Source organism: Heteronotia binoei, chromosome 12, assembly GCF_032191835.1.
Source record: "Heteronotia binoei isolate CCM8104 ecotype False Entrance Well chromosome 12, APGP_CSIRO_Hbin_v1, whole genome shotgun sequence".
Lineage (NCBI taxonomy): Eukaryota > Metazoa > Chordata > Lepidosauria > Squamata > Gekkonidae > Heteronotia > Heteronotia binoei.
Genome location: NC_083234.1, coordinates 78,780,695 through 78,805,211, shown reverse-complemented (window position 1 = coordinate 78,805,211; position 24,517 = coordinate 78,780,695). Strand labels below are relative to the sequence as shown.

The 24,517-nt window shown below is 45.2% G+C and overlaps 1 protein-coding gene across 3 annotated transcripts in view; it reads left to right on the top strand.

Moving 5' to 3' along the window:
• LOC132580581 (histo-blood group ABO system transferase 1-like) overlaps window positions 1–24,517 on the top strand; it is a 97,219-nt gene that overhangs the window by 20,775 nt on the left and 51,927 nt on the right. The window contains exons 1-4 of one of the 3 annotated variants that reach the window (XM_060251486.1): window positions 17,172–17,228; window positions 19,117–19,152; window positions 20,559–20,693; window positions 22,248–22,953. In XM_060251486.1, coding sequence (XP_060107469.1) covers window positions 17,194–17,228; window positions 19,117–19,152; window positions 20,559–20,693; window positions 22,248–22,953 — 912 coding nt within the window. In that variant the 5' untranslated portion in view covers window positions 17,172–17,193. Of the gene's footprint in view, window positions 1–17,171; window positions 17,229–19,116; window positions 19,153–20,558; window positions 20,694–22,247; window positions 22,954–24,517 lie in introns of those variants that run through there. The other 2 variants (XM_060251485.1, XM_060251483.1) reach the window with 2 other exon arrangements.

Here is a 24,517-nt window from a genome sequence, read left to right as displayed (position 1 = left end):
AGATTCATCCTGACAGCCCAGAGCAGACATTCTCTTGGACCAGCTGAGGACAACACAGTTCCTATCCACCTTAGTCCAGACCAAAGGCTATTGGCAGGTCTGAGTCTAGAGCCTAGAGCTCCGTGGTGCAGTGGTAAAGCTGCAGTACTGCAGTCGGAGCCCTCCGCTCACGACCTGAGTGCAATCCCAGTAGAAGCTGGGTTCAGGTAGCCGACCCAAGGTTGACTCAGCCTTCCATCCTTCTGAGGTTGGTAAAATGTGTACCCAGCTTGCTGGGGGTAAAGTGTAGATGACTAGGGAAGGCAATGGCAAACCACCCTGTAAACAGTCTGCCGAGAAAACATTGTGAAAGCAACGTCACCCCAGAATTGAAAACGACTGGCGCTTGCACAGGGGACTACCTTTACCTTTTACCTTTTATTAGTCTGCATAGAAGATCAAGAGAAGACAGCATTTGCTACCCCTGGGTTTATTTCAGTTTAGGAAAATGCCCTTCAGGCTGCATGGGGCAGCTGCACATTTCCATGACTTGTCAGCACAGTGTTAGACAATTGCCAATCTTTAGCTGCCACAATGCAAATTGTGAGCCACTCCTCTGACACCTAGAAGCTGTGCTTCAGGCCTTACAATGGGTTGGCCTCAAGGCAATTCCTCTAAAAGTCATCAAGGCTTTTGGCAGGTAAAATATGCTTTATGCTAGATAACAGGCATGTCTGCCTGTGCCTGAGAAGATGTTACAGATCCAAGAATAACCACAGCCACAAACAAAGCATCAGTTATGTCAGTTCTTGGAACGTCTAGGCTACTGCAGCCAGTTTATCCCTCTTTATGCCATGCAAATGGCCTCCCTGACCTACTGTTTGAGGGAAATTGCCCCAACCGATTTCAACGGACACCGGAGTGGCAAACAGCCTTCCAGAATAAGCGCCTGTCAGGAACAAGTCCCTGACAAGGTTCCATTTCATGGTAGCTGATTTCTGATTGACATTTGCATTGCTGATATTATTAACCTGGTGTTATTATTTTGCCAGTTAACAAGTGTATGTTAAATGTAACTATTCTAGATTTTATATAATACGAAGAAGAAGACTGCAGGTTTATACCCCGCTCTTCTCTCTGAAGCGGCCCCATGGTGCAGAGTGGTAAAGCAGTAGAACTGCAGTACTGTGATCTGAACTCTCTACTCACGACCTGAGTTCTATCCCACCAAAAGCTGGTTCAGGTAGCCGGCCCAAGGTTGACTCAGCCTTCCATCCTTCCGAGGTCGGTAAAGTAAGTCCCCAACTTGCTGGGGGGAAGTGTAAAAGACTGGGGAAGGCAATGGCAAACCACCCTGTAAAAAGTCTGCCATGAAAACGTTGTGAAAGCAATGTCACCTCAGAGTCGGAAATGACTGGTGCTTGCACAGGGGACCTTTCCTTTCCTTCTCTCTGAATCAGAGACTCAGAGGGGCTTACAATCTCCTATATCTTCTCTCCTCACAACAGACACCCTGTGAGGTGGGTGGGACTGAGAGAGCTCTCTGAGAAGCTCCATTCCAGCAGGAGCAAGTGCCTCATTGTGTAAACTTGTTTTTAGTTACTAATACTTACAAGGTCTCTTGTTGGAATGTTTAGCAGTTTGTATGGTGTGAGATGCAGACTCATAGGTAGGAAGAGGCCGTGGGGAGACAAGTCTAATCTCGTCTCCCTGGGCAATGTTGAGAGGCACCAACAGAAGAGCAGACTATTGAGACCTGAGAGAGATTTTATTCTAAGAGACTTTCAAAAGACTTTTGGCAGGTGCGGGAAAATGAATAGCCGTTGCCGCCTTCTCTACAATAGTTGATAACTTTCTATTGTATTTCATTCTGGCAGGACCTGGACTGGTGAACACTTGCCATGTAATGTTTGCTTTAAGTATCATCATTAAAACGTCTTTTGATCGCACTCAAGAAGTCTTATGATTGAACCTAGACAAAACCTTATAGCGCCTTGCATAACCCAGATTTCCAGCAGCCCTTCCTTCTTCATACTGATGCATCCAGTGCTGGACTTGGTGCCATTCTTTCCCAAGAATGGGAGGGACAAGTGTTCCCCATTGTGTTGCAGGAAGCTGCAAACTGCTGAGATGTTACTGCACAGTTGAGAAAGAAAGAAGGATGACCTTGACAGACTGGAAAACTGGGCTAAAATCAATAAAATGAATTTTAACAGGAATAAATGTAAAGTTCCGCATTTAGATAGGAAAAATCCAATGCATGTTTATAGGATGAAGGAGACATTGTCTTAGCAGTAATATGTGTGAAAAGGATCTAGGGGTCTTAGTGGATCATACGCTGAACATGAGTCAACAGTGTGATGCGGTGGCTAAAAAGGCAAATGCAATTTTGGGCTGCATCAACAGAAGTATAGTGTTCGGATCATGTGAAGTGATGGTGTTGCTTTACTCTGCTCTGATAAGATCTCATCTGGAGTATTGTTTCACCACATTTTAAGAAGGATATAGACAAGCTGGAACGGGCCCAGAGGAGGGCAATGAAGGTGGTGAGGGGTCTGGAGACCAAGTCCTATAAAGAAAGGTTGAAACAGCTGGGCATGTTTAGCCTGGAGAGGAGGCAGCTGAGAGGTGATATGATCCCCATCTTCAAGTACTTGAAGAGCTGTCATATAGAGGATGGTGTGGAATTGTTTTCTGTGGCCCCAGAAGGTAGGACCGGAACCAATTTGTTAAATTAAATCAGAAGAGTTTCCGGCTCAACATTAGGAAGAACTTCCTGACATTTAGAGCGGTTCCTCAGTGGAACAGGCTTCCTCAGGAGGTGGTGGGCTCTCCTTCCTTGGAGGTTTTTAAACAGAGGCTGGATGGCCATCTGACAGCAATGAAGATCCTGTGAATTTAGGGGGTGGTATTTGTGAGTTTCCTGCATTGTGCGGGGGGTTGAACTAGATGACCCTGAAGGTCCCTTCCAACTCTATGATTCTATGATTCTCGCTGTAAAATGGGCCATAGGGGTTTTACAGTATCATCTGTCAAATAAATAACCCCTTTGTTTTGATAACTGACCATTCCCCGCTGCAGTGTCTCGCAAAGATGAAAGACCACAACAGCAGGGTCTTACAATGGTATTCACCACTCTTACCTTTCAGATTCACAATAAAGAATTGTGCAGAATGACAACACCCCAACATTGATGACAGTCCCACCTCATCCAGTTGCCAGACTACCCCAAGATGACACAAAGGGATTGTGTGTCTGGAGGCGAGGCCTTGCCACTGGACTCCGCAGACCCCCCCAGCCTTAGGTGTTCCCTACTCACCTGAGAGCCAGTTTGGTGTAGTGGTTAAGTGTGCGGACTCTTATCTGGGAGAACCGAGTTTGATTCCCCACTCCTTCACTTGCAGCTGCTGGAATGTTCTTGGGTCAGCCATAGCTCTCACAAGAGTTGTCCTTGAAAGGGAAGCTTCTGTCAGAGCTCTCTAAGCCCCACCCACCTCACAGGATGTCTGTTGTGTGTGTGTGTGGGGGGAGAAGATATAAGAGATTGTGAGCCGCTCTGAGTCTCTTATTCAGAGAGAAGGGCGGCGTATAAATCTGCAGTCTTTGTCTTCTTCTTCTCTGAGTGTTGGTGGGATCACTGAGGAAGGCGCTGGCATTGACAAGGCCTTCCCTCCGATGAGGCGGGGATCCCGGACAACGGCGAGCAGTCAGATGAACATATAAACATATGAACATATGAAGCTGCCTTATACCGAATCAGACCCTTGGTCCATCAAAGTCAGTATTGTCTTCTCAGACTGGCAGCGGCTCTCCAGGGTCTCAAGCTGAGGTTTTTCACACCTATTTGCCTGGGCCCTTTTTTGGAGATGCCAGGGATTGAACCTGGGACCTTCTGCTTCCCAAGCAGATGCTCTACCACTGAGCCACCGTCCCTCCCCTAGATAATGCTGGGGCGCTCATGGAAGACTGCAGGGTCATTTCAGGCCCAGACACAGCAGTGTTACTGCTCCATGCCGATGTCTGCCGATGGGCTGTGGGCCCGATAGCAGCTCAGGGTAAAGGCTGCCTGTCTGCAATAGAAGGTGTGTGGGGAGAAGAGTGTCAAGGCGGGAGGCAGGAAGGGCTGGAGAGGGTGGCAACCCCACCCCACACCAAGGGTATGGGCAGGGGGAGGCACCTGAAAGGAAACTCAGAATTGGGCTACTTAGTCTGCCAGTTAGCAGAGCCTTATGAGGGAGAAGGGGACTGATGGAGGAACTCCAACCCTTAGAAGCAGGGGCGTAGACTTTTCAATTTCCCGGTGTGTGTGTGTGGGGGGGGGGGCTGGGGCCCAGTCAGAGGCATTTGATCCAGTGACATCACAGGGAGGAGCCTCCATTACCTATGAATTTATAGAGAAGCTCCCTCCCGATACTGATTAGCAAACACTAGTAATAAACCACTGTGTTTTTATGTTGCAAATAGATGCTTAAGCAATTTCTTTCATAATGATGTAATTATATTATTATCATCACAAACCAAAATTCATTAAATGTCCATAGAAAAATCAAAAAGTTATTTCACATCACTCTTGTAAGGTAGTACTTTACAGTCCACTGTCTCAGTTCTCCTTTGCTTGAAAGACGTAGACAGGACCACGCTTGTATATAATTCCTCCTGTGGGTAGCAGACCGAAGTCTGACAGGTGCCGCGGCTACGCAGGTCCTAGGTTCAGTTCTGTGTTCCGTTCGCCTTCCACTGGCCGCCTTCTTTTAGTTTTGGAACCCGTGCTAAAGGCAATGGCTCACGCATTACAATACAATGTTACTTTGCAGCTTGCAATGGGGGGGGGGCAAGCAGTTTGCATTATTCTGCTCTTCCCCTATGTGATCTGAACAACAACCCTGAGAGGCAGGTTAGGCTGGAAGTCTATGCCTGGTCCAAAATTACACAGACAGCTGCCTTTCCCCTTAGCTCTACGCAGGAAAATTACAGTCTTTCTTCACAGTGTGTGTGTGTGGGGGGAACCAAAGCAGTTTACATCATTCTCCTCTCCCCCCATGTGATCTGAACAACAACCCTGTGAGGTAGGTTAGGCTGGAAGTCTGTGACTGGTCTGAAATCCCTCAATCAGCTTCCACAGCAAGGACCTGGGTTCAGTAGACCCCACTCTGAAGCCCTCAAATTTCACCACAGAATCTCCAGGCATTTTCCGACCAACTTGGAAATGTACCAGCTCCCCTTGAGGTGGGGGCAGGGAGGGAATGCCTTCACTTGGGTCTGGGAACAGCTGTTTTGACCTGAGCAGTCAAGTGGGTGGGGAAAGAACTTTGATAGGGCAACAGAAGTGGAGTCCACTTATCAGTAGGGACAGATCTATGAAGCAAAGGTGCTTTTTTATCCTTTCATCTGGCCCATCTCAGCTTCTCCCAGAGACAAAGATCACTCAGAATTACAACTGCTATCCAAATAGATGGCAGAGATCAGCTCCCTTTGAGGTGGGGGATGGAGGGAATGCCTTCACTTGGGAAGGGAGAGAAGGGAGATGTTTACTGTAGCTCAATTAGCATTTGTGAGAGGTGCGAAAGAGTCTCTGATGACTGACTTCCTTCTTGGCATCCAAAAAAAACAAAGAGGGGATAGCTGCTTTACCACTTCACATGCCTTTGAAGGAGATAATTTCAAAGGAGTATTGCCAATGGGGGCTTAGCCCCCAGGGAAAAAATTCAGGGGAGGCGGGAGCCGCGGAGCCACCCCCCCACCCCCCGCGGAGCCACCCCCCCACCCCCTGCCGCCAGAGCTCCCCCCCCCGCCCCATTCTCTCCTTCCCCTTCTGTGGCGCGTGTGAAGAGCGAGCTCGCGTCTATTTTCTAACCGAGCGGAATGTAGCCAGGGAGAAGAATGCAGGACTCCAACTTCCCATTTTATACATGGCGATTTTGTGCAGGTCCAGAAATCCTGGTGGCACAGCTGAGGGAGGCATTGCCTTTTTAAAACACACACACATGAACGCTTTGGCCCACGCCGGCACTAGATTTCTCCCCCCCCCAACAATGTATAATGTAGTTGCGAGATAACGCAACAGCGAAATAACGCAGGAGGGTTTTTTTTGTTAATTTCGAAATATCGCTATTACGCAAGAAATATGAAGTTTAAAAAAAAATGGCCGTGCGGGCACTTTTGGGAAGCGCCGCGAACGGCTGATGATTGGCCAAGGGGGTGGATGGGGTGGGAGGACGGAAAGGGAGAGGGTGACGCCCACAAAGCAATCGATCCGGCGTGGATGGATTTCCCACAGCAAACTCCGAGGAGTGGATCCGGTGTGGATCCGGAGGTTTTCAAAAACTCTGGAAGGATGTTGAAAAACATACTCCGGCGTGAAACCCCTGAAGCGCTGGAGCAAACCGCAGCGCCGGAGCAACAGGTGGGAAAACCAGGAAAAGATCCGGAGGTAAATGGGGTGCTACGCCGGAGTAAACGCTAGTGCGAAAACGCTCAGAGAGACTAGGGAGAATCCGTGAGCAGGAGAGGGGGACAAACCTAACTTTCTCCCTCCTGCACCATCTGAGGCCATTACTGAGCTAACCGGTCCAGTGATCATGCCCTGAAGGAGACGGCTCTCCCAAGCTGGGACCCGGAGGCTCCGGGACCCAACAAATAAATAAGAATTTATTGAATTTATTTTATTCCATTTATATCCCGTCCTCCCCCCAAGGTGGGCTCAGGGCAGCTTACATAGACTTGTGTATGCATGAATAGACATCGTAATGTGACATTAAACCATAAAAACATAAAATGGTATAAAATCATAAGATACATTTCGGTGCTGTGGTCTTAAGTTTCAGATTTATAATTCCCTGCAAAGCAAATCTTAGGTTGTCCTCTCCGCTGCTGCTGTACAGCAGATTGCAAGGGGTGGTTCGTATGTTGCCTAAAAGCTGTAGTGGCCAGCCCATGCCCTTGGCGGAATCCAGACAGACACGGGTTTCGTACGGAAGCATCATTCAGAAAGCTCTGTAACTGCACCGTGACCGCCCTCTCAGTAATCTTGCCCAAGAAAGGCAAGTTAGACACCGGCTGGTAACTGTGAACTGGGACTAAGGACCCAGGAACCAATTCGGTGGATAGTTCAGCCAAGAGTAAGGTGGGGATTACAGCTCTTTCATTATTTGTGGATGGTTTTGCCAATAAGGAAGTAGGACTTGCAAATAAAGATCTTGGAACCATCTGGCAATCCACCCAAGTGCAAAGCCTACTAGAGAGCAAGTGTCTCTGGAGAGCAATGCATACTGATCACAGTAAGTTCTTTCTGGTGTGCTTTTCTGCTTGCATTTTCAGAGAGAATTCATTTGGGGGTGTTAATTCTGAGGGGAAGAGAGATAAACAGCAGGGCGTGGGTGTTTGGTATGGATAGTAAATAGACCATTTCATAGCATGGAAGGATGATCAGAATATTGCCATGGAGAATCACAAACAACAGAGGAGAGAGTATTCAAGCTCCCATTCTATGTGGAAATATATTTCTCCTATGCTGATGGAGCTTATCTTGGGGTAGCCTGCCAAAACCTGCAGCACCAGAAATGCATAATTTCTAATGAAGATCAGTGGACTGTGGAATAAACTTAATGAAACTACTACGGACAAATGGCTCCTGGGACGTTTCCAGCAATTACATTCAGGCTCAGTTGCCCAAGTATGTTGTGCATATGAAGGGCACTTATTTAGCATGGGAAAGGGGGGATGACAGCGATGTTCGCTGGCGCCTTCTTTATTCAACTTCTGTCTAAACAATCTGGCATCAATCTTGGACGACTGGAGCCACCCACCAAAACTCGCTGACAGAGAGGTGCCTCCCTGTCCTGCTTTATGTAGGAGGATGATATTGTTCTTTTGTCTCAAACCAGAGTTGGTCAGCAAAGGGCCTTGCAATCTTTTCCCAGTTACTGTTTCCAGGAAAGCTTGGTGATAAATGGTCTGAAATGTAAGATCGTAGTTTTCACCAAGACCAGGAAATGGAGCCCACTTCGATGGTCAGTCAATGGGTCCAATATTGAATGGGTTCAGATCTTCTCTTAGTTGGGAATTCTGTTCTTGGCAGATTTATCTTAGACCCTTCCCCAACTTGGAAGACTATCCAATAAAGCAAAAATATGTGCAAAAACCATAAATAGGTTTTATTGTAATAAGGGAGGGTGAGGCATATTCTCCAAACTGTGCAAGCCTTCAACTATAAAGTGCTCTACCTTTTTCTTTATGGCTCAGCTGTTCTAAGCTATTTCTCATAATATTGGTCAACCTCTGGCCCAGTTTTTAAGAGGGATGCTGAATGTCTCCCGTTGTGTATCAGCTATTGTACTGAGGGCAGAATTGGGAGAAATGTCCATAGAAGGAAGAACATGGCTCTGTGCCTTCAAAATGAGACTGTTCTGTGCTGAAGATGGCTTGCCAGCTGCTCTGAAACAGTATACCCAATAATCAATTGAAAGCCCTGGACAAGAAATTAATATTAGCTGGAAACACTGGGTAATCATATTTCTCCTCCACTTGCACTGCTGGAATGGCCTTGGGTCAGCCATAGCCCTGGCATAGGTTGTCCTTGAAAGGGCAGCTGCTGTGAGAGCTCTCTCAGCCCCACCCACATCACAGGGTGTCTGTTGTAGTGGAGGAAGATAAAGGAGATTGTGAGCCGCTCTGAGACTCTGAGATTTGGAGTGGAGGGCGGGATATAATTCCAATATCATCATCATCCTATAGCTAGGGTTCAGACCTCAAGATTTAGCTAAAGATCTCCTAGGGTTACAATGGATCTCCAGGTGACAGAGATCAGTTCCCCTTGAGAAAACGGCCACTTTGGAAGGTGGTCTCTCTGGCATTACACCTCACTGAAGCCCCTCCCCTCCCCAAACCCCACCCTCCTTAGGCTCCACCCCCAAATCTCCTGGTATTTCCTGGCTTGGAGCCAGCAACCCAACATACAGCCCCTTTCTTTCTTCTTCTCAAATTGACAATATAAGCATGTTCTGTGTCTTTATTAAAATGAGATTCAAATATTGTGATAAATGGTTCTTCCGAAAATGCAAATGATGTTACCTTTGGCTCCATCTTTTAAACCTTGAAGATTCTGGTTATGCTGTGTCATTTTAAAATATAGAATTTCTCATTTAAAGATTTTGCATACAGGAATTATTATTGGGTTGATTAATTTCAAGCTGTTGATTTTTGGGGGTTTTATTCCTGTTTCCTTACCGAAGTATTTATAACTTTCCACTGAGCAAGTAGTTTAGTTTGAGTTTGGGGGACATTCAACAGCCTCAAGGGAACATATCTGAACCCTGCACAAAGAATGGTTTGCCGAGTAAATTGATGGTGTTACATTGACTTGAACTGGTGTACAGACCTCTGCTCTCGTACAGTATTTTTTTTAATCTTGCAGAGAAAACAAGAATAATTCCTCTTTCAAAATGTTATCCTCCTCTGCTCCTTTGGCTTTGCTTATTATCATCGTTCTTCCTGGGACTCCTTTGGTAAGTGACTCACTTTGTCATAACTGCTGTTTTCATATCCTGTTTCTGGGATCCATGTGGGGGCTTCCTTGGAAGCTCTTCAGGTGCTTTCTCACTGAGAAGGTCAGTCAGTCATGCCCACTACGGACCATCATCTGCACAAATGATCAGAGAAGAAATAAAGGTCCCAAGAAAATGGAAGGGTAAAAACCTAAACAGGGAATTCTGCACCCCATTCATCAGCACAAAAGGTTATAGGATGGGGGAGACTTGTCTTAGCAGTAGTATGTGTGAAAAGGTTCTAGGGGTCTTAGTGGACCATACGCTGAACATGAGTCAATAGTGTGATGTGGTGGCTAAAAAGTCAGCAGAAGTATAGTGTATCAACAGAAGTATAGTGTCCAGATCTCCTGATGTGATGGTATCGCTTTACTCTGCTCTGGTAAGACCTCACCTGGAGTATTGTGTTCACTTTTGGGCACCACATTTTAAGAAGGATATAGACAAGCTGGAACGGATCCAGAGGAGGGCGATGAAGATGGTGAGGGGTCTGGAGACCAAGTCCTATGAGGAAAAGTTGAAGGAGTTGGGCATGTTTAGCTTGGAGAGGAGGCGGCTGAGAGGTGATTTAATCAGCATCTTCAAGTACTTGAAGGGCTGTCATATAGAGGATGGTGTGGAATTGTTTTCTGTGGCCCCAGAAGGTTGGACCAGAACCAATGGGTTGAAATTAAATCAAAAGAGATTCTGGCTCAACATTAGGAAGAACTTTCTGACCGTTAGAGCGATTCCTCAGTGGAACAGGCTTCCTTGGGAGGTGGTGGGCTCTCCTTCCTTGGAGGTTTTTAAACAGAGGCTAGATGGCCATCTGACAGCAATGAAGATCCTGTGAATTTAGGGGGAGGTGTTTGTGAGTTTCCTGCATTGTGCAAGGGGGGTGGACTAGATGACCCCGGAGGTCCCTTCCAACTCTGATTCTATGATTCTAAAACAATTAGGCTACACAGTAACTAAATGGAAGTAATAACATCCCACCACTTGCACAAAGAAAGAAAGAAACAAGGAGAGTAAAGGAGTTGCAGGGAATTTCATTTCAAAGATCAGAGGGTGTTGTTTTCTACTTGGAACTGCAGGGTGGTGGAGGGAGGGCCTCCTGACTCTCCCATGCCATTTTCAGAAGCTGAAATGGCCCCCAAAGGCAATCAGTTACATTATATTGGAGTGGCACGTAGTTCATGTGCCGCTCCCAAGTTATGTACGTTACTGCGTGCTAGCATTGTTTCAGCTTAAGAAACCGGTCATGTGGGGCAATACTCCCTCTAAACTGTGGAGTCTTGTGAGCAAGAATTCTACTTTGTGAGTTACTCGCATTCAAGTTGTGAGCTACTGCAAAGATTAGTTTGCTCTGGGACCATCTTTTTGTGAGCTAAGACAAAAATCTGTGAGCCAGAGGGAAAAGAACTGTGAGCTAATTCACACTAGCTCAGCTTAGAGGGAACACTGATGGGGGGGGGGATAGGAGGTCCCTGCTCCCACAAGCTCCAGTTCCCAGCCGAAAAGGGCTTTGTCTGATCTTTGAAAGGACATTCCCTGCAGCTGCCCTGGAAAGGAGGGTTGGGTTGGGGGAAGCCAGTACCAACGCTTAAAACCCCCCCATAAAGTTTAGTTTGGCCCTCAGCCAAATTTATAGGGCAATCCTCCAATAGGTGTTGAGACTAAGGACTAAACTTTATGTTCTTTGGCAAGTTGTCAATGTCAAGCACGGCTAATTCTGATCAATAAGTTATGGTTTTAGGGCCTTGCTAGAGGCAGATCTGGGAAATGTCCCCGAGAACCAAATGTTGTTAGTTTATTATCCTTTCCTGGCTTTCATCCCACTTTATGACTGTTATATTAGAAGTAGTGTGAAGGGAAGAAAGTAATCAGCACCTTCCCATGAATTCTCCTCTGGGAGGATGAGCCATCTGGGCCTAGCAAGGACGAATGTCTGATAACGCCCTGGGAATGTATGTAGTTTGATATTTGCGTGTGAACGCTCTCGCGCGTCCCCCCACCCTTGGAATCCCTTTGAAGTAAGCCTTAAGAGTTCTGTATCAATGTATCGGTTTCATTCTTCTCAAGCAACGGCTTCGGCCAAAGTATCGGTCTATCAATAAATGTAGTCTTTGTATAAACTTCGACTCATCATTGAACCCGCATGCTTGACAGTCAAGGGCCCTTGCCATATTTTGTTCATTTCAGGTATTCATGTTAATTTAGGCTGGCCTGCTGTAGCTTCTGTGCATATCTCTGTCTACTCTGTAACAAAAGCAAGAATGCCCCACAATTAGAGCCAGTACAAGCTGGCTCTCAAGGGCATACTATCTTGTGGTGAATGCACAGCCCTTACAAGTTGCCTGTTTATACTTTCTCTGAGAAACAATTGTCTGTGCAAAAGCGCAACTTTTTGTAAAAGTTCAAATCTTGGCAGGACTGGTGACTGCCCAAGATAAGGTACATAACCTGTAGCACTAGCAGTCATCTATAGTCCTAACACTTCCTTGGAAGTGTCTGAGTTTCTATCTATCAAATGAAGTACTTATCCAGACAATCCGGAGAGCAAAGAACAAAGCTGCTTTACTTTATAACACATAGCCACTTACTTTCTAGAGGGTAATTGTGTTAGTCTGTAGTTGTAAAAGAACAAAATTGGAATAAAGTAATTGTCTGGGAACTACCTCCAATAATAACAACTCTCTATGGGTTCAGGATAGGCATTTATTGTAAGATGGCACCAGTGACACTGTTGGAGCCAGTGTCAGAACTGGGATACCACTGCAGGTGAGTTAGATATATACTTTCATTGTGGCTGTTACCAACGTACCTGACGCAAGATTAATTCAAAGGCAAAAAGCCTGCACAAAACAATTACATTTGTTTCTCACACTACAAAGCAGCATCTGAAATCGCCACGAGATAACATACTGGAGTAACCTTGAAGGTCAGGCTGGGAAGGAATGCACTGGCCTCTCTCGTGGGGCGTTTAAGTTTCAGTTTCTTCTAGACAAAGCAAGCATGCATAATACTAAATGGCAAGGGATCTTGACATACTGCCCCCCTTAAGCGGGCCCTCCGGGTTTGGAAGGTAACCGTTTATAACTGGTTGCATCACATTTGGTCATATTTTATCATGGCCAAAATAGTAGTCTTTAGGATTGTCAAGTCCAATTCAAGAAATATCTGCAGACTTTGGGGGTGGAGCCAGGAGACATTGGGGGTGGAGCTAGGAGCAAGGGTGTGACAAGCATATTGGAACTCCAAGGGAGTTCTGGCCATCACATTTAAAAGGACAGCACACCTTTTAAAATGTCTTCCTTCCATAGGAAATAATGAAGGATAGGGGCGCCTTCTTTTGGGGCTTATAAAATTTGATCCCCTGGTCCAATCATTTTGAAACTTGAGGGGTACTTTGGAGAGAGGCACTAGATACTATACTGAAACTTTGGTGCCTCTATGTCAAAAAACAGCTCCCCCAGAGCTCCCAAAACCTCCAGATCAGTTCCCCATTATACCCTATGAGCATTGATCCCCACACAGGGAATAATGAAGTGCTCAGCAGACATTTCCTTCCCTCCCCCCCCTCCCATTTCTGGCGACTCTTAAGCGAGGGATTGGCCTCTCTACTCTTGAGTTGCTGCCAACTCATGGAAAATGCCAAGACAGTGTACGATTGCAATAAAAAAGGCCAACACCATGCTGGGAATTATTAGGAAGGGAATTGAAAACAAATCAGCCAGTATCATAATGCCCCTGTGTAAATCGATGGTGCTGTCGCATTTGGAATACTGTGTACAATTGTCACCGCACCTCAAAAAGGATATTATAGCACTGGAAAAAGTGCAGAAAAGAGCAACTAGAATGATTAAAGGTTTGGAACACTTTCCCTATGAAGAAAGGTTAAAACGCTTGGGGCTCTTTAGCTTGGAGAAACGTTGACTGCGGGGTGACATGATAAAGGTTTACAAGATTATGCATGGGATGGAGAAAGTAGAGAAAGAAGTGCTTTTCTCCCTTTCTCACAATACAAGAACTCATGGGCATTCAATGAAAATGCTGATCAGTCAGGTTAAAACGGATAAAAGGAAGTACTTCTTCACCCAAAGGGTGATTAACATGTGGAATTCACTGCCACAGGAGATGGTGGCGGCTGCAAGGATAGCCAATTTCAAGAGGGGATTGGATAAAAATATGGAGCAGAGGTCCATCAGTGGCTATTAGCCACAGTGTATGTATATGTGTGTGTGTATATATATATATATATATATATATATATATATATATATATATATATATATATATATATATATATATATGTGTGTGTGTGTGTGTGTGTGTGTGTGTGTGTGTGTATATGTACATATTGGCCACTGTGTGGCACAGAGTGTTGGACTGGATGGGCCATTGGCCAGATCCAGCATGGCTTCTCTTATGTTCTTTTTTTTTTAATTTTAAAGTTTACTGTTTTCTTGACACAAACATCAACCTCTTACAAAATACTATATCGTTCTGCCATATCAGTCTTGGTATATAAATACAGAACATAGATTTCTTCTTATAATTTCATCCGGGCACCAAAACCTCTAAATTTACATTATCTTATACCTAAAACAGAGAGTGGAAATGGATTTAAACATCTACATTTAACCACCTAGTTTATAAAACTAAACATAGTACTATATCATTTATTCATCACACCGAATTCTTGTTATCCTTTCCTTTTGTCATCCTATCAAACCATATATATAACTTCTTCCATTTATTGCTTGCTACTGATTTTGTCTCCCCCTTCAAAAGAGTTGAAAGTATATCCGCTTCAGCAGCTTGGAGTACTTTTTCAGTTACTTCCTCTAAATTTGGACATCTCTCTTTCCTCCAATACTTAGCTAATAAAATTCTAGCAGCTGTAAGAATATAGATCACCAAATGCTCATCTTCTTTCGGTATAACTTTGTTTACCATGGATAGTAACATAATCTCTGGTTTAAACTGAAAATCTAAACATAATACCTCCTTTAAAAATAAAAATACTTTCACCCAATATTTTTTCACAATAGCACAGGTCCACCATAGATGATAAAACGTACCTGTTTCAGTGCCACATTTCCAACAGTTAGGTGACAAGTTATTAGACATCTTAGATAACTGGACTGGCGTAATATACCACCTATGGAACATTTTGAAAAAGTTTTCCCTGTAGTTAACTGGCTTGATGATATTATAATTATTTTTCCATAATTGCAGCCATTGTTCTAAGTTAATGGTCTTCCCCAAATTCTGTGACCATTTAATCATCACTTCTTTTACCTGTTCATCTTCTAATTTTATTTGCATTAAATAATTGTATACTTTTCTGATCGTTTTATCCTCCTTTGCCAGCAATATTTTATCGAAATCAAAATTCCCTTTAGTAAACCCACATACTTTATCTTTATTAAATTTAGCCGTAATCTGCAAATTTAGCCACCAATCTCTTATGTTCTTAACTTCTTCAAAGTAACACAGACACACCATCCCAAGAGGAAGCCTTTCCAGCAAGCGGAGTCTGAAGTCTCCGGAGGTGGAAAGTCACATGGTGGCTATGGGGGCGGGGCTTCCCCCCACCGGCCAGCTGACTGGGGGCGGGAAGGAGCCTGGGAAAGCGGAAGAACCCCTGCTGGGACCTGGGGATTGGCAAGCCTATGTTCTACATTAATTCAGACTTCCAGTCTTCTGAGGCCTTTTTTGCCAGCATCCTGATTGGGGGCGGGTGGATCTCCACTCCCCAGGACTTCAGTGTAGCAGCTCCCTTTGTGGACTTTGCCTAGGACTGGCTGTGGTCAGGCTGCTAGAGCTAGCACTCTCCCCAGCTATTCAGCCCTCCCTGGTCTACAGCTCTCAGTTGTCTTCCACCTCTGGAGGGAATTCTGTGCCACAGGTAACTAGACTTCAGCTGTGACCCTGTTTCATGAAGTCCTTCAGACCTTTTCCTCTGTCCCTTCTACTGACCAAGCTAATTATATGCTGAAAGGAGATTGAAAAATCTATCTTTTGATTGGGTCCTATCAAAGTTTGCTAAAAGGGGAATAGGATTGCTATGCTCTGCTGTCTGATTGGTTCCTATCTAACTAGGTTAAGGAACCATTAAGACAGCTATATTGTCCTTCCTTCTTCTCTAATTGGTGAACTTTAGAAATCCTGAATTTGCATGGTTGTTCAGCTTTCTAATACATATATAGATCTTCAGTTATAGTGTGTGTGTGTATAACTGAAGATCTGTGAGGAAACTTTTAATATATATATATATATACCTTTTAAAAAGTTTTCTCACAGGAATATACATTATGAAAGAACTGAATAAGAAATGAAACATTTTCTGTCCTCCTGGAGCATGAGGCCAAATTCAGAACTGCAGTCCATGGGGACAGGTGGCTTAATCCTTTACCCCCATGCCTTTCACCCCTGAGTGAGGCAGCTAGATATGAAGGTGGATGGATGTAGAAGAGGGAACATTGTTAAAAGAGGGAAACTTGGCATGAGGGAGTGAGGAAGTGTGTCACTGTGGTGTTGTGGCTAAAGGGTTGTACTGGGGAGGTTCAAATCTCTGTTCAGTCATTAATTGCATTAGACAACCATGAATCAAACTGTCTCTCAGCCATAGTGACCTCATAGGTTCACTATCGATCCATCCATCCATCTACCATATTTTTACCTCACCATTCCTCCAAGAGGCTCAGGACTGTGTACTGGGTCTCCATGTCATCATTCTGGCTTCCCAGCCCTCCTGTGAGGGAGGCGGTAGACCTGAATGGGATGAGCGGCTCCAGGACAGAGAGCATCATGGTGGGGGGTGGTTTTGAACTGGGGTCTCCCCAGTCCTAGCCCAGCACTTGAAATGCATCACCACCAGGCCTATGCTGTACTCCGTGGGGAAAGAGTGGGACACAAATCCTTTCTCCTGCTTTGCATTCAAAATAGCTTGGGTTTAAAGCAAAGGAGAGGAGGAAAGTGACTTCTGCATGACATGGTAGGAATCCCCCCCTCCATGTGTTAAAGGGGATTTTTAATATTTTATTCCAGGCAGACCTCCGAAGGACACTGGCTGACCAGGGGGATCAGGGGGACCAGGCGGATATTATGTGAAACACAGAGGTAATGTGTTCTTGGGTGCTGGGGGCTCTGGGTGGGAAGGGCTTCAAATGGGGCTGCCGTGAGGCAGCTTTTAGACAAGACTGAACAGTAGAAAAAACTAACAATACTTTAAAATTAACTTTAATTCAGTTAAAATGAATGGTACATTTTCTCAGCTGACAAGCCACAGTACTAAGGCAAAATGTTGTTTTCTGTTCTGAACAATGATTACTGTGACATTTTGTTTATCCATTGAATTCCATAATTTCTCCTCCCACAGAAACAAAATCTAGTTTTTCAGAAGCAGAGCTATCCAGGTGCAGTTGTGGGTTACCCTGTTCACATCTGAACTTGGCGAGGGTCTATAAATGTGTGGTAGTGGGCATGCTTTGCATGCAGTAGATATCAAACTCAGTTGGCAGCATTTTCACATAAAAAGATATTGGGTTGTGGAGCAGGGAAAGATCCTACAACTATAGAGCTAAACACTTGGTTTATATTCTGATTATATTCTGTTATATATGACATTAATTAACTTGCACCCATTGGATTCTCCACTTTCTCTTTCCACAGTAACCAGACTGATATGTTGGATGGTTTACCAGAAATAAAGTTATCGAGGTACCATTTTGTATTACATTGGTTTGCATTTCAGCAAGAGCTGTCACTGTGTAGTAGCACACATGCTTGCACCAGATGGAGCATAACTTCTCCTTCCACATCCACAAAATCTGGTTTGCTAGGAACAGAGCTGTCTAGGTGCAGTTATGGGTTACCCTGTTGATGTCTGAACTTGGGGAGGGGCCATAAGGTAGTGTGGAGTAATGGGCATACTTTGACAAGCATTTTCACATTAAAAGAGTGGGTTGTGGGGCAGGGAAAGATCCTACAACTATAGGGGTAAACATTTCATTTATATTCTGAGGAATGGTTACTATGACATTAATTTATTTGCATCCAGTGCATTCTCCACTTTATCCTTCCACAGAAACAAGAGTGATCTCTTGGATGGTTTACTCTCAGAAAATAGAGCTACCGAAGTACCATTTTGTGTTACATTGGTTTGTGCTGCCACTGTGTGGTAGTGCACATGCTTTGCACCAGATGGAGGCTCTGGCATCTTGCATTGTGCAGTTGGGAAAACCCCTGATTGAAGCATTAGAGATCTGCTGCCAGAAAGTCTAGGAGGAGATGGGTTGCTGGTGCAACTACACCAAAGGTGGGCTATACGTAGGCTATGGTCTCATGATTTGGTGGTAGGCTCCTGCTTTGGATGCAGAAAACCCTCGATGCAAGTGTGGCCTCTTTGGCTAAAACAGTTTGGGGCAACAGACCTTTCTCCATCTGAGATCCTGGATGGCTTCTGCCAGTTGGAGGAGACAACACTGACCTGTGTGGACCCAGTGGTCCATCTCAACAGATGAAAAAGTCACAAGAGATCCAAGCTGTGCATGACACAAAATACATGACTGTCTGCCACTCATCTATCCCACACCTTCCACTTTGGAATAATTACTAAGATGGCATGTGTTCACTGCAGCATTTTTACCTAGCTGAATGGTAAAGAATACCTTGCAAACTTGATTTTTCAAATTAAATGGAAAATCTGGAACAGCTCCTGCACACTTAGCTCTGAGCACAGGCAGGGTAGAGGCAGCACATGCTTCCAGGGGAGCCCAGTCTCCCTTTCCTGTGATTGTTTTGAGAAGGCTGCTGGTGGGCAAGATTTGACCTTCCTAGTGGGATGGGGTGGAGCACTGTCCCCACTGGCCCAGATCTGGCTAGACCCTCAACAAAGGAATAGTACAAAGGAAGCCACTTGCATTTGGGGTGGGTCCCTTAATGGCTCTTGGACCCAGGGCTTGCCCACCTGCCCTTACTTTGTATCCTGTAAATTCTAGGGAAATCTTTCAGACAGACTGGTGGAAACTCCCCTTCCCTCTGTGGAGAGTGATTCCCAGTATCTCAGCATTCCCAGCATTTAAGCCCATATCTAGGGTTCACCCTGCTTAGCTTCCAGCCTCTCTTATTCAGATTGGACTAGCCTGGACCAATCAGGACAGGGCAATACAGCCAGGCACTCTCCTTTAACTGTGAAAAAATGTTTGCAGACCTTATAAGTAAGGGAAGGCTATTGCAGAGCTTTCTGTTCAGTATATCTTGCAGTTTTGGTATCAGAAATAAGGAACACTCACAATGTCCTACAAAGCCAAGGATATTTCTGGGCTAAAGGACAGCTTCCTAGAATCAGGGATGTGGCCTCAGATAAAGAATGGAGTGCTGCTGCAGTCACCTCTTGCCCCTGCCCGCTTCAGAGCCTGCCTTTCTTGTTAGCGCTGATCATGCGGTGAAACCCTCAGTGGCTCTGAGTCCCACCAAGTCCCCAGCAAATCCCCTGAAATACAGACAAGTGAGCTGAATGTAGCCCAAGATGTTGAGAACAATTTTGCAGAGATTCTTCACTCTAGGGAGAAATATTCCTAAAACCCAGCTTCTCTCTTTCTTTCAGAATGGTTTACCCAAAGCCACAGATCTTTAAGCCACCGTAAGTAGTGCTCAGAATGGTTCAACATTTGCAAGGACCACTCTGGTCTTCTGGCCACTTTTTGAATTCTGCCCTGGTCCCACTGGGGAATGTTTGATAATTATGGAGCTTTTAAAAAGTGATCCCCTTGCCTTGTGAGTCAGTGTGGTGTAGTGGCCAGGGCTCCGGAGTATAATCTGGGAGACCCAATTAATTAATTAATTAAGTCTTCTATCCTGCCCTTTCTGCAAGTGGACTCAGGGCGGACAGTCAATTCAAAAACATTTACAATTACAATAACATTTACAATAATATTTACAATTACAATAACAATTTAAAATGATAAAATAACAATTAAAATACATTTTAAGGTGCTTTTTTAATTTCAGTGTAGGCGGGATCTTTCTTTCTTCTGACAGTGATCCTATAATGATCGTAGTTCCTCAGCAGTGTAGGGTGGCTGTCCTCTTCTGGTTTAGGTGTTAAAAGCCTGTTGAAATAATTCAGGGCCTTTATGGCCTCCCGGAGGGCATTCCACATTTCTGAGAAGGCCCTAGCCCATGTGGAACACAGTCTGGCCTCCCTTGGTCCAGGGATAGATAGTAGGTTTTGTGTCCTTGAATGCAGTACTCTCTGAGGAACATATGGAGAAAGGTGGTCCTGTAGATAGGCAGGCCCTCGACCATATGGGATTTTAAAGGTCAATACCAACACCTTGAAATGGACTTGGAACACAATAGGTAGTCAGTGCAGCTCTTTCAGCACTGGTTGAATGTGCTCCCATCGAGGGAGCCCCATTAACAACCATGCTGCAGTGTTCTGAACTAGCTGAAGTTTCCACATCAGGGTCAAGGGTAGTCCCATGGAGAGAGCATTACAGTGATCTATTCTCGAGGTGACCATAGCGTGGATCACCATTGCGAAGTCGTCATGCTCCAGAAAAGGGGCCAGTTGACGATCCTGCTGAAGATGAAAAATGACAGATTTGGTAGTGGCTGCTACCTGGACCTCCATTGCCAGAGAGGACTCCAGGAGCACTCCCAAGCTCTTGACCTTAGAGGCCGGCATTAGTGGCACCCCATCAAGAGTTGGCAAAGGGATCTCCCTTCCTGGGCCACCCTGGCGCAGACAGAGAACCTCCGTCTCCGTCGGATTCAGATTCAGCCTGAGCCAAGATGCTACGGCTTGGAGAGCCAGGTCTAGAATGTCCAGTCTGTCATGGAAGCTTGCTGGGTGACTGCTTGGGCCAGTCGTCTACAGCCTTGCCTACCTCACAGGGTTGTTACGGGGATAAAATGGAGGTGCAGGAAATGATGTAAGGTGATGTTTGTTGGGGAAGAAAGGAGGCATATAAACAGACAAATTAATATAAACATCATCTGTGCACTTCTGTAATGTGATTCTGAAGAAGTCTTCTTTCCCCTCAGGAGAACCGATGTCCTTACAGTGACTCCTTGGCTTGCCCCAATTATTTGGGAAGGGACCTTCAACTTGGATATCTTGAATGAACAGTTCAAACAAAGGAACACAACTGTTGGACTGACAGTGTTTGCTATCAAAAAGTAAGCCTGGCTTGACTGGACATTGAAGCGAGCCGTGGGGTTAGGTGTCTTGGTGTTTGAAGGCTGACCTTTCGTGTGAATGAGGTTGTATTCTTTCTGCTGTTGGTCTCTCTGTCACTCCCCTGTCTTGCGTGGGGTAGCCGTGGTAGTGCTAAATGAATGATTTGAACCTTCCTGCTGTAGTCACATGGCAGAATCGCTTCCCCTGCTCCCAAGGTGATGGAAAGGCTGTCGGGTCAAAGCACTGAATCTCCTACCCAGGATCTGCCTTCACTTCAGACACTGAAGATGGATGTCCAGGAGGTGGATGTCACCCAAACTGTAAACTCCACCACATTCCTGTATTGCTTGTGGGTCCTCCCCACTTCCTGCAGATGATGTTCCCATTGTGGATTGGGGCCACATATCTGTGCAGAAGGAGCTGTAGTGCCTCCCCCCTCTTGGGGACCACAGGAACAAAAGGGAATTAATACCTCCCTGGACCATCTATGTCCTGAGTAACAGTGGAGGTGGGGCCACCATGGGGGGAAGCCAAAGCTGTTCTGCATTGTGCTGTGATTAGGAAAAGAGGAGGTACCCAAGTGGGGGATGACTGTGAGAGAGTCCACAGGATGGTTCTGGTGCCTCCAGCCTCTTGTGCCCTGTGGATTCTGCTTTGTGGAATTTGACCTAAAGTCTCCCTTTTGCTGCTGAGCCCCCCCCCCCCACCTCCCAGTATGTATTTATGTGGATTGAAGTCCCTGGCACCAAGAACATTTTACATCATGTCCCTTGGTGCCCTCCATTATCACTATGAAATCTAAGCTCTAAATTCTAGCTGCCCAGGTGGGGAGAAAGTCCCACCCTCAGGAGCTACCTGGTCCCGGCTTCTGGGACAGGAGCTGTTTTCTTTGCAGTGCAACCTGAAGCGAGGGACACCCTTCTAAGCGGATGAACTTCTGTTGCTTTGGTGACTCTGTGGGATTTTCAAGGCGAGAGATGTTCAGAGTTGGCTTGCCATTGCCTGCCTCTGGGGAGCAACTCTTGGCTTCCTTGGTGGTCTCCCATCTGAGGACGGACCAGGGCTAATCCTCCTTAGCCTCCAAGATCTCACTGGATGGGGCTAGTCTGGGCCGTCCAGGTCAGGGGCTCTGTTGGTTTGGAAGAGAATCAATCTGCTGCTCAGCATTGCTCCGTGAAAGGGCAGCTGTGGGGGTGGCGGCAGCAGTAAGACCTCAGGACAAGAGTGGTCATTCCCATCATTATCCCCCCCCCCCCCAGTGCTTTCATCAGTTACAACTGATGATGAATTTAGAACTGTTAATTTATTTATTGTATCTTGGCATTTTGGAACAACCTCATTGATATCTTGGGGCAACATTACAGAAAGAAATCGTAAACAATGGACGCTTTTGCCCTCAGATCAATGTCAGTCACTAATGGTGTCCAATAGTTTCTGATCTCTTGTCTGAACAAAATTTGTAAAATTTGATTCATTTATTACTCAAAATAATAATGGGCCGTTTTGTATTTCTTGTCCATAACTAATGATAAAAGTCTTCTTGTTTCTTCTAGGTATGTCGACTTCCTCCAGAAGTTTCTAGAAACTGCAGAGATTTATTTCATGGCTGGGCACAGAGTGAAGTATTATATCTTCACTGATAGGCCTGAAGCTGTTCCTAACATCACTGTCAAAGCTGGAAGGGAGATAGTCCCTCTGAAAGTCCAAAATTACCCCAGGTGGCAGGAAATCTCCATGCGCCGGATGGAGATGATCAATCACTACTCTCAACAGCGCTTTATCCATGAAGTTGAGTTTCTGGTGTGTGTTGATGTAGACATGCGGTTTGGTGACCATGTTGGAGTAGAGATTTTGAGTGAAGTATTTGGCATAATTCACCCAGCTTTCTTTTCCTCTGAGCGCAAAGTATTCACGTACGAACGACGTCCCATCTCTGAAGCTTTCATTCCCCAAGATGAGGGGGATTTTTACTATGCTGGAGGCTTCTTTGGAGGAACTGTGGCTGAAGTTTACAAGCTCACCAAGAAGTGCCACGAAGCCATCATGACTGACAAAAACAAAAGTGTGGAGGCCATCTGGCAGGAAGAGAGCCACCTAAACAAGTATTTTTTGTACCATAAACCAACAAAATTACTTTCCCCAGAATATTTGTGGTTTGGTGAACACTACAGTCCAAGGTTTCTCAAGAAGAAGAGATTTATTGCAGTCCCCAAGAACCGTAATGTAATTAGATATAAAAGACATTTGCACATGAAATGATAGTTAGGCTTTTTCTGCAGAATGAATAAAATATCATTATTTATTACATAAGAGGCTTGAAGTTATACAAAGTGACTTTAATCAAGTAAAAAGCAAGGTCCACATGAGGACAAAAATGGAATGAGTGATCCCTCTTTTCAGACCTCCCCCAAGACAGGTAACATCAAGGTCATTGCTGCCTGTGCCCTGGTCATCCTCCTTGCCCTCCTCTGCACCCGCTGCATTTTGCCCACATCCTTTTTGAAGTGAGCCCTCCAGAATTTCACATCCGTGTGTTTAGTTCCTGAGTTGATCTTCTCCATCTGCGCAAGTTTATACACCCTTGGTTGTCTTCAAAGAGTTTGTCAGATGAAGCACTTTCTCCACAAGGATTAAAGTGGCTGGTAACATTTCTGAACTATCTTGCAGGCGTTGTTATAATTGGTTTCTCAGTCTGCATATTCCTTATCATCTTCATAGCCATTGATGGGAGGGGGGAGGTTGAGAGTACAACATCATCCTCTAGAGGTTTCTCTTGGAGACAATCTCTGATTAGATGTCATCATTGCCTGAATGGGTCCAGAGGAGGGTGATGAAGATGGCAAAGGGTATGGAGACCACGTCCTATGAAGAAAGGTTGAAGAAGCTATGTTTAGCCTGGAGAGGCAGCAGCTGAGAGGTGATATGATCACCATCTTCAAGTCCTTGAAGGGCTGTCATATAGAAGATGGTGTGCAATTTTTTCTGTGGACCCAAAAGGTAGGACCAGAACCAATGGGTTGAAATTATTTCAAAAGAGTTTCTGGCTCAACATTAGGAAGAACTTCCTCACCGTTAGAGAGATTCCTCAGTGGAACTGTCTTCCTCCTCGGGAGGTGGTGGGCTCTCCTTCCTTAGAGGCTAGATGGCCATCTGAGAGCAATGCTGATCCTGTGAATTTAGGGAGAGGTATTTGTGAGTTTCCTGCATTGTGTAGGGGGTTGGACTAGATGATCCTGGAGGTCCCTTCCAACTCTATAATTCTATGATGTGCTGGACCAAGATTATTATTGAACTATGGCCTGGGAGATAGCAGGCTAGCTGAGATTTTCATGGCCAAGACTATTTTATCTATTTTATTTTATTAGATTTATATCCCGCCCTTCCTGCAATGGGGATGATCTGCGATTGCTAGAAACATGCACAACGCTGGTTTGAGGCCTTCCATTTGAAACTATGGTTTGTGCCACCTAACGGTTCTTGCAAGTGTTAGGTAGTTGATGCTAACTTTGTTATTTTCTCTTCTGTATGATTTTAGAGTACTCCTTTTCTATTGATATCTCCTAAATAAATGTATTAAACAACGTCCCTCTTGTGTACATTTGCCCTGGGAACCCATGGCGTTTAGCTTTGTGCTTCCTTGACAGAATTGCACTGTTTTGGGTTTAGGTTGAAGATACACTATCACCTATCTAATTAGAGAGAAGTCATGAAAAAATTTAAAACATATGGCCGTGGTGAGTAACAGATTTCAAACCACTAGCAATCCTCACTAATAATGGATGGGAATATGTGGGATAAGCTGGAACAGGCCCAGGGGAGGACA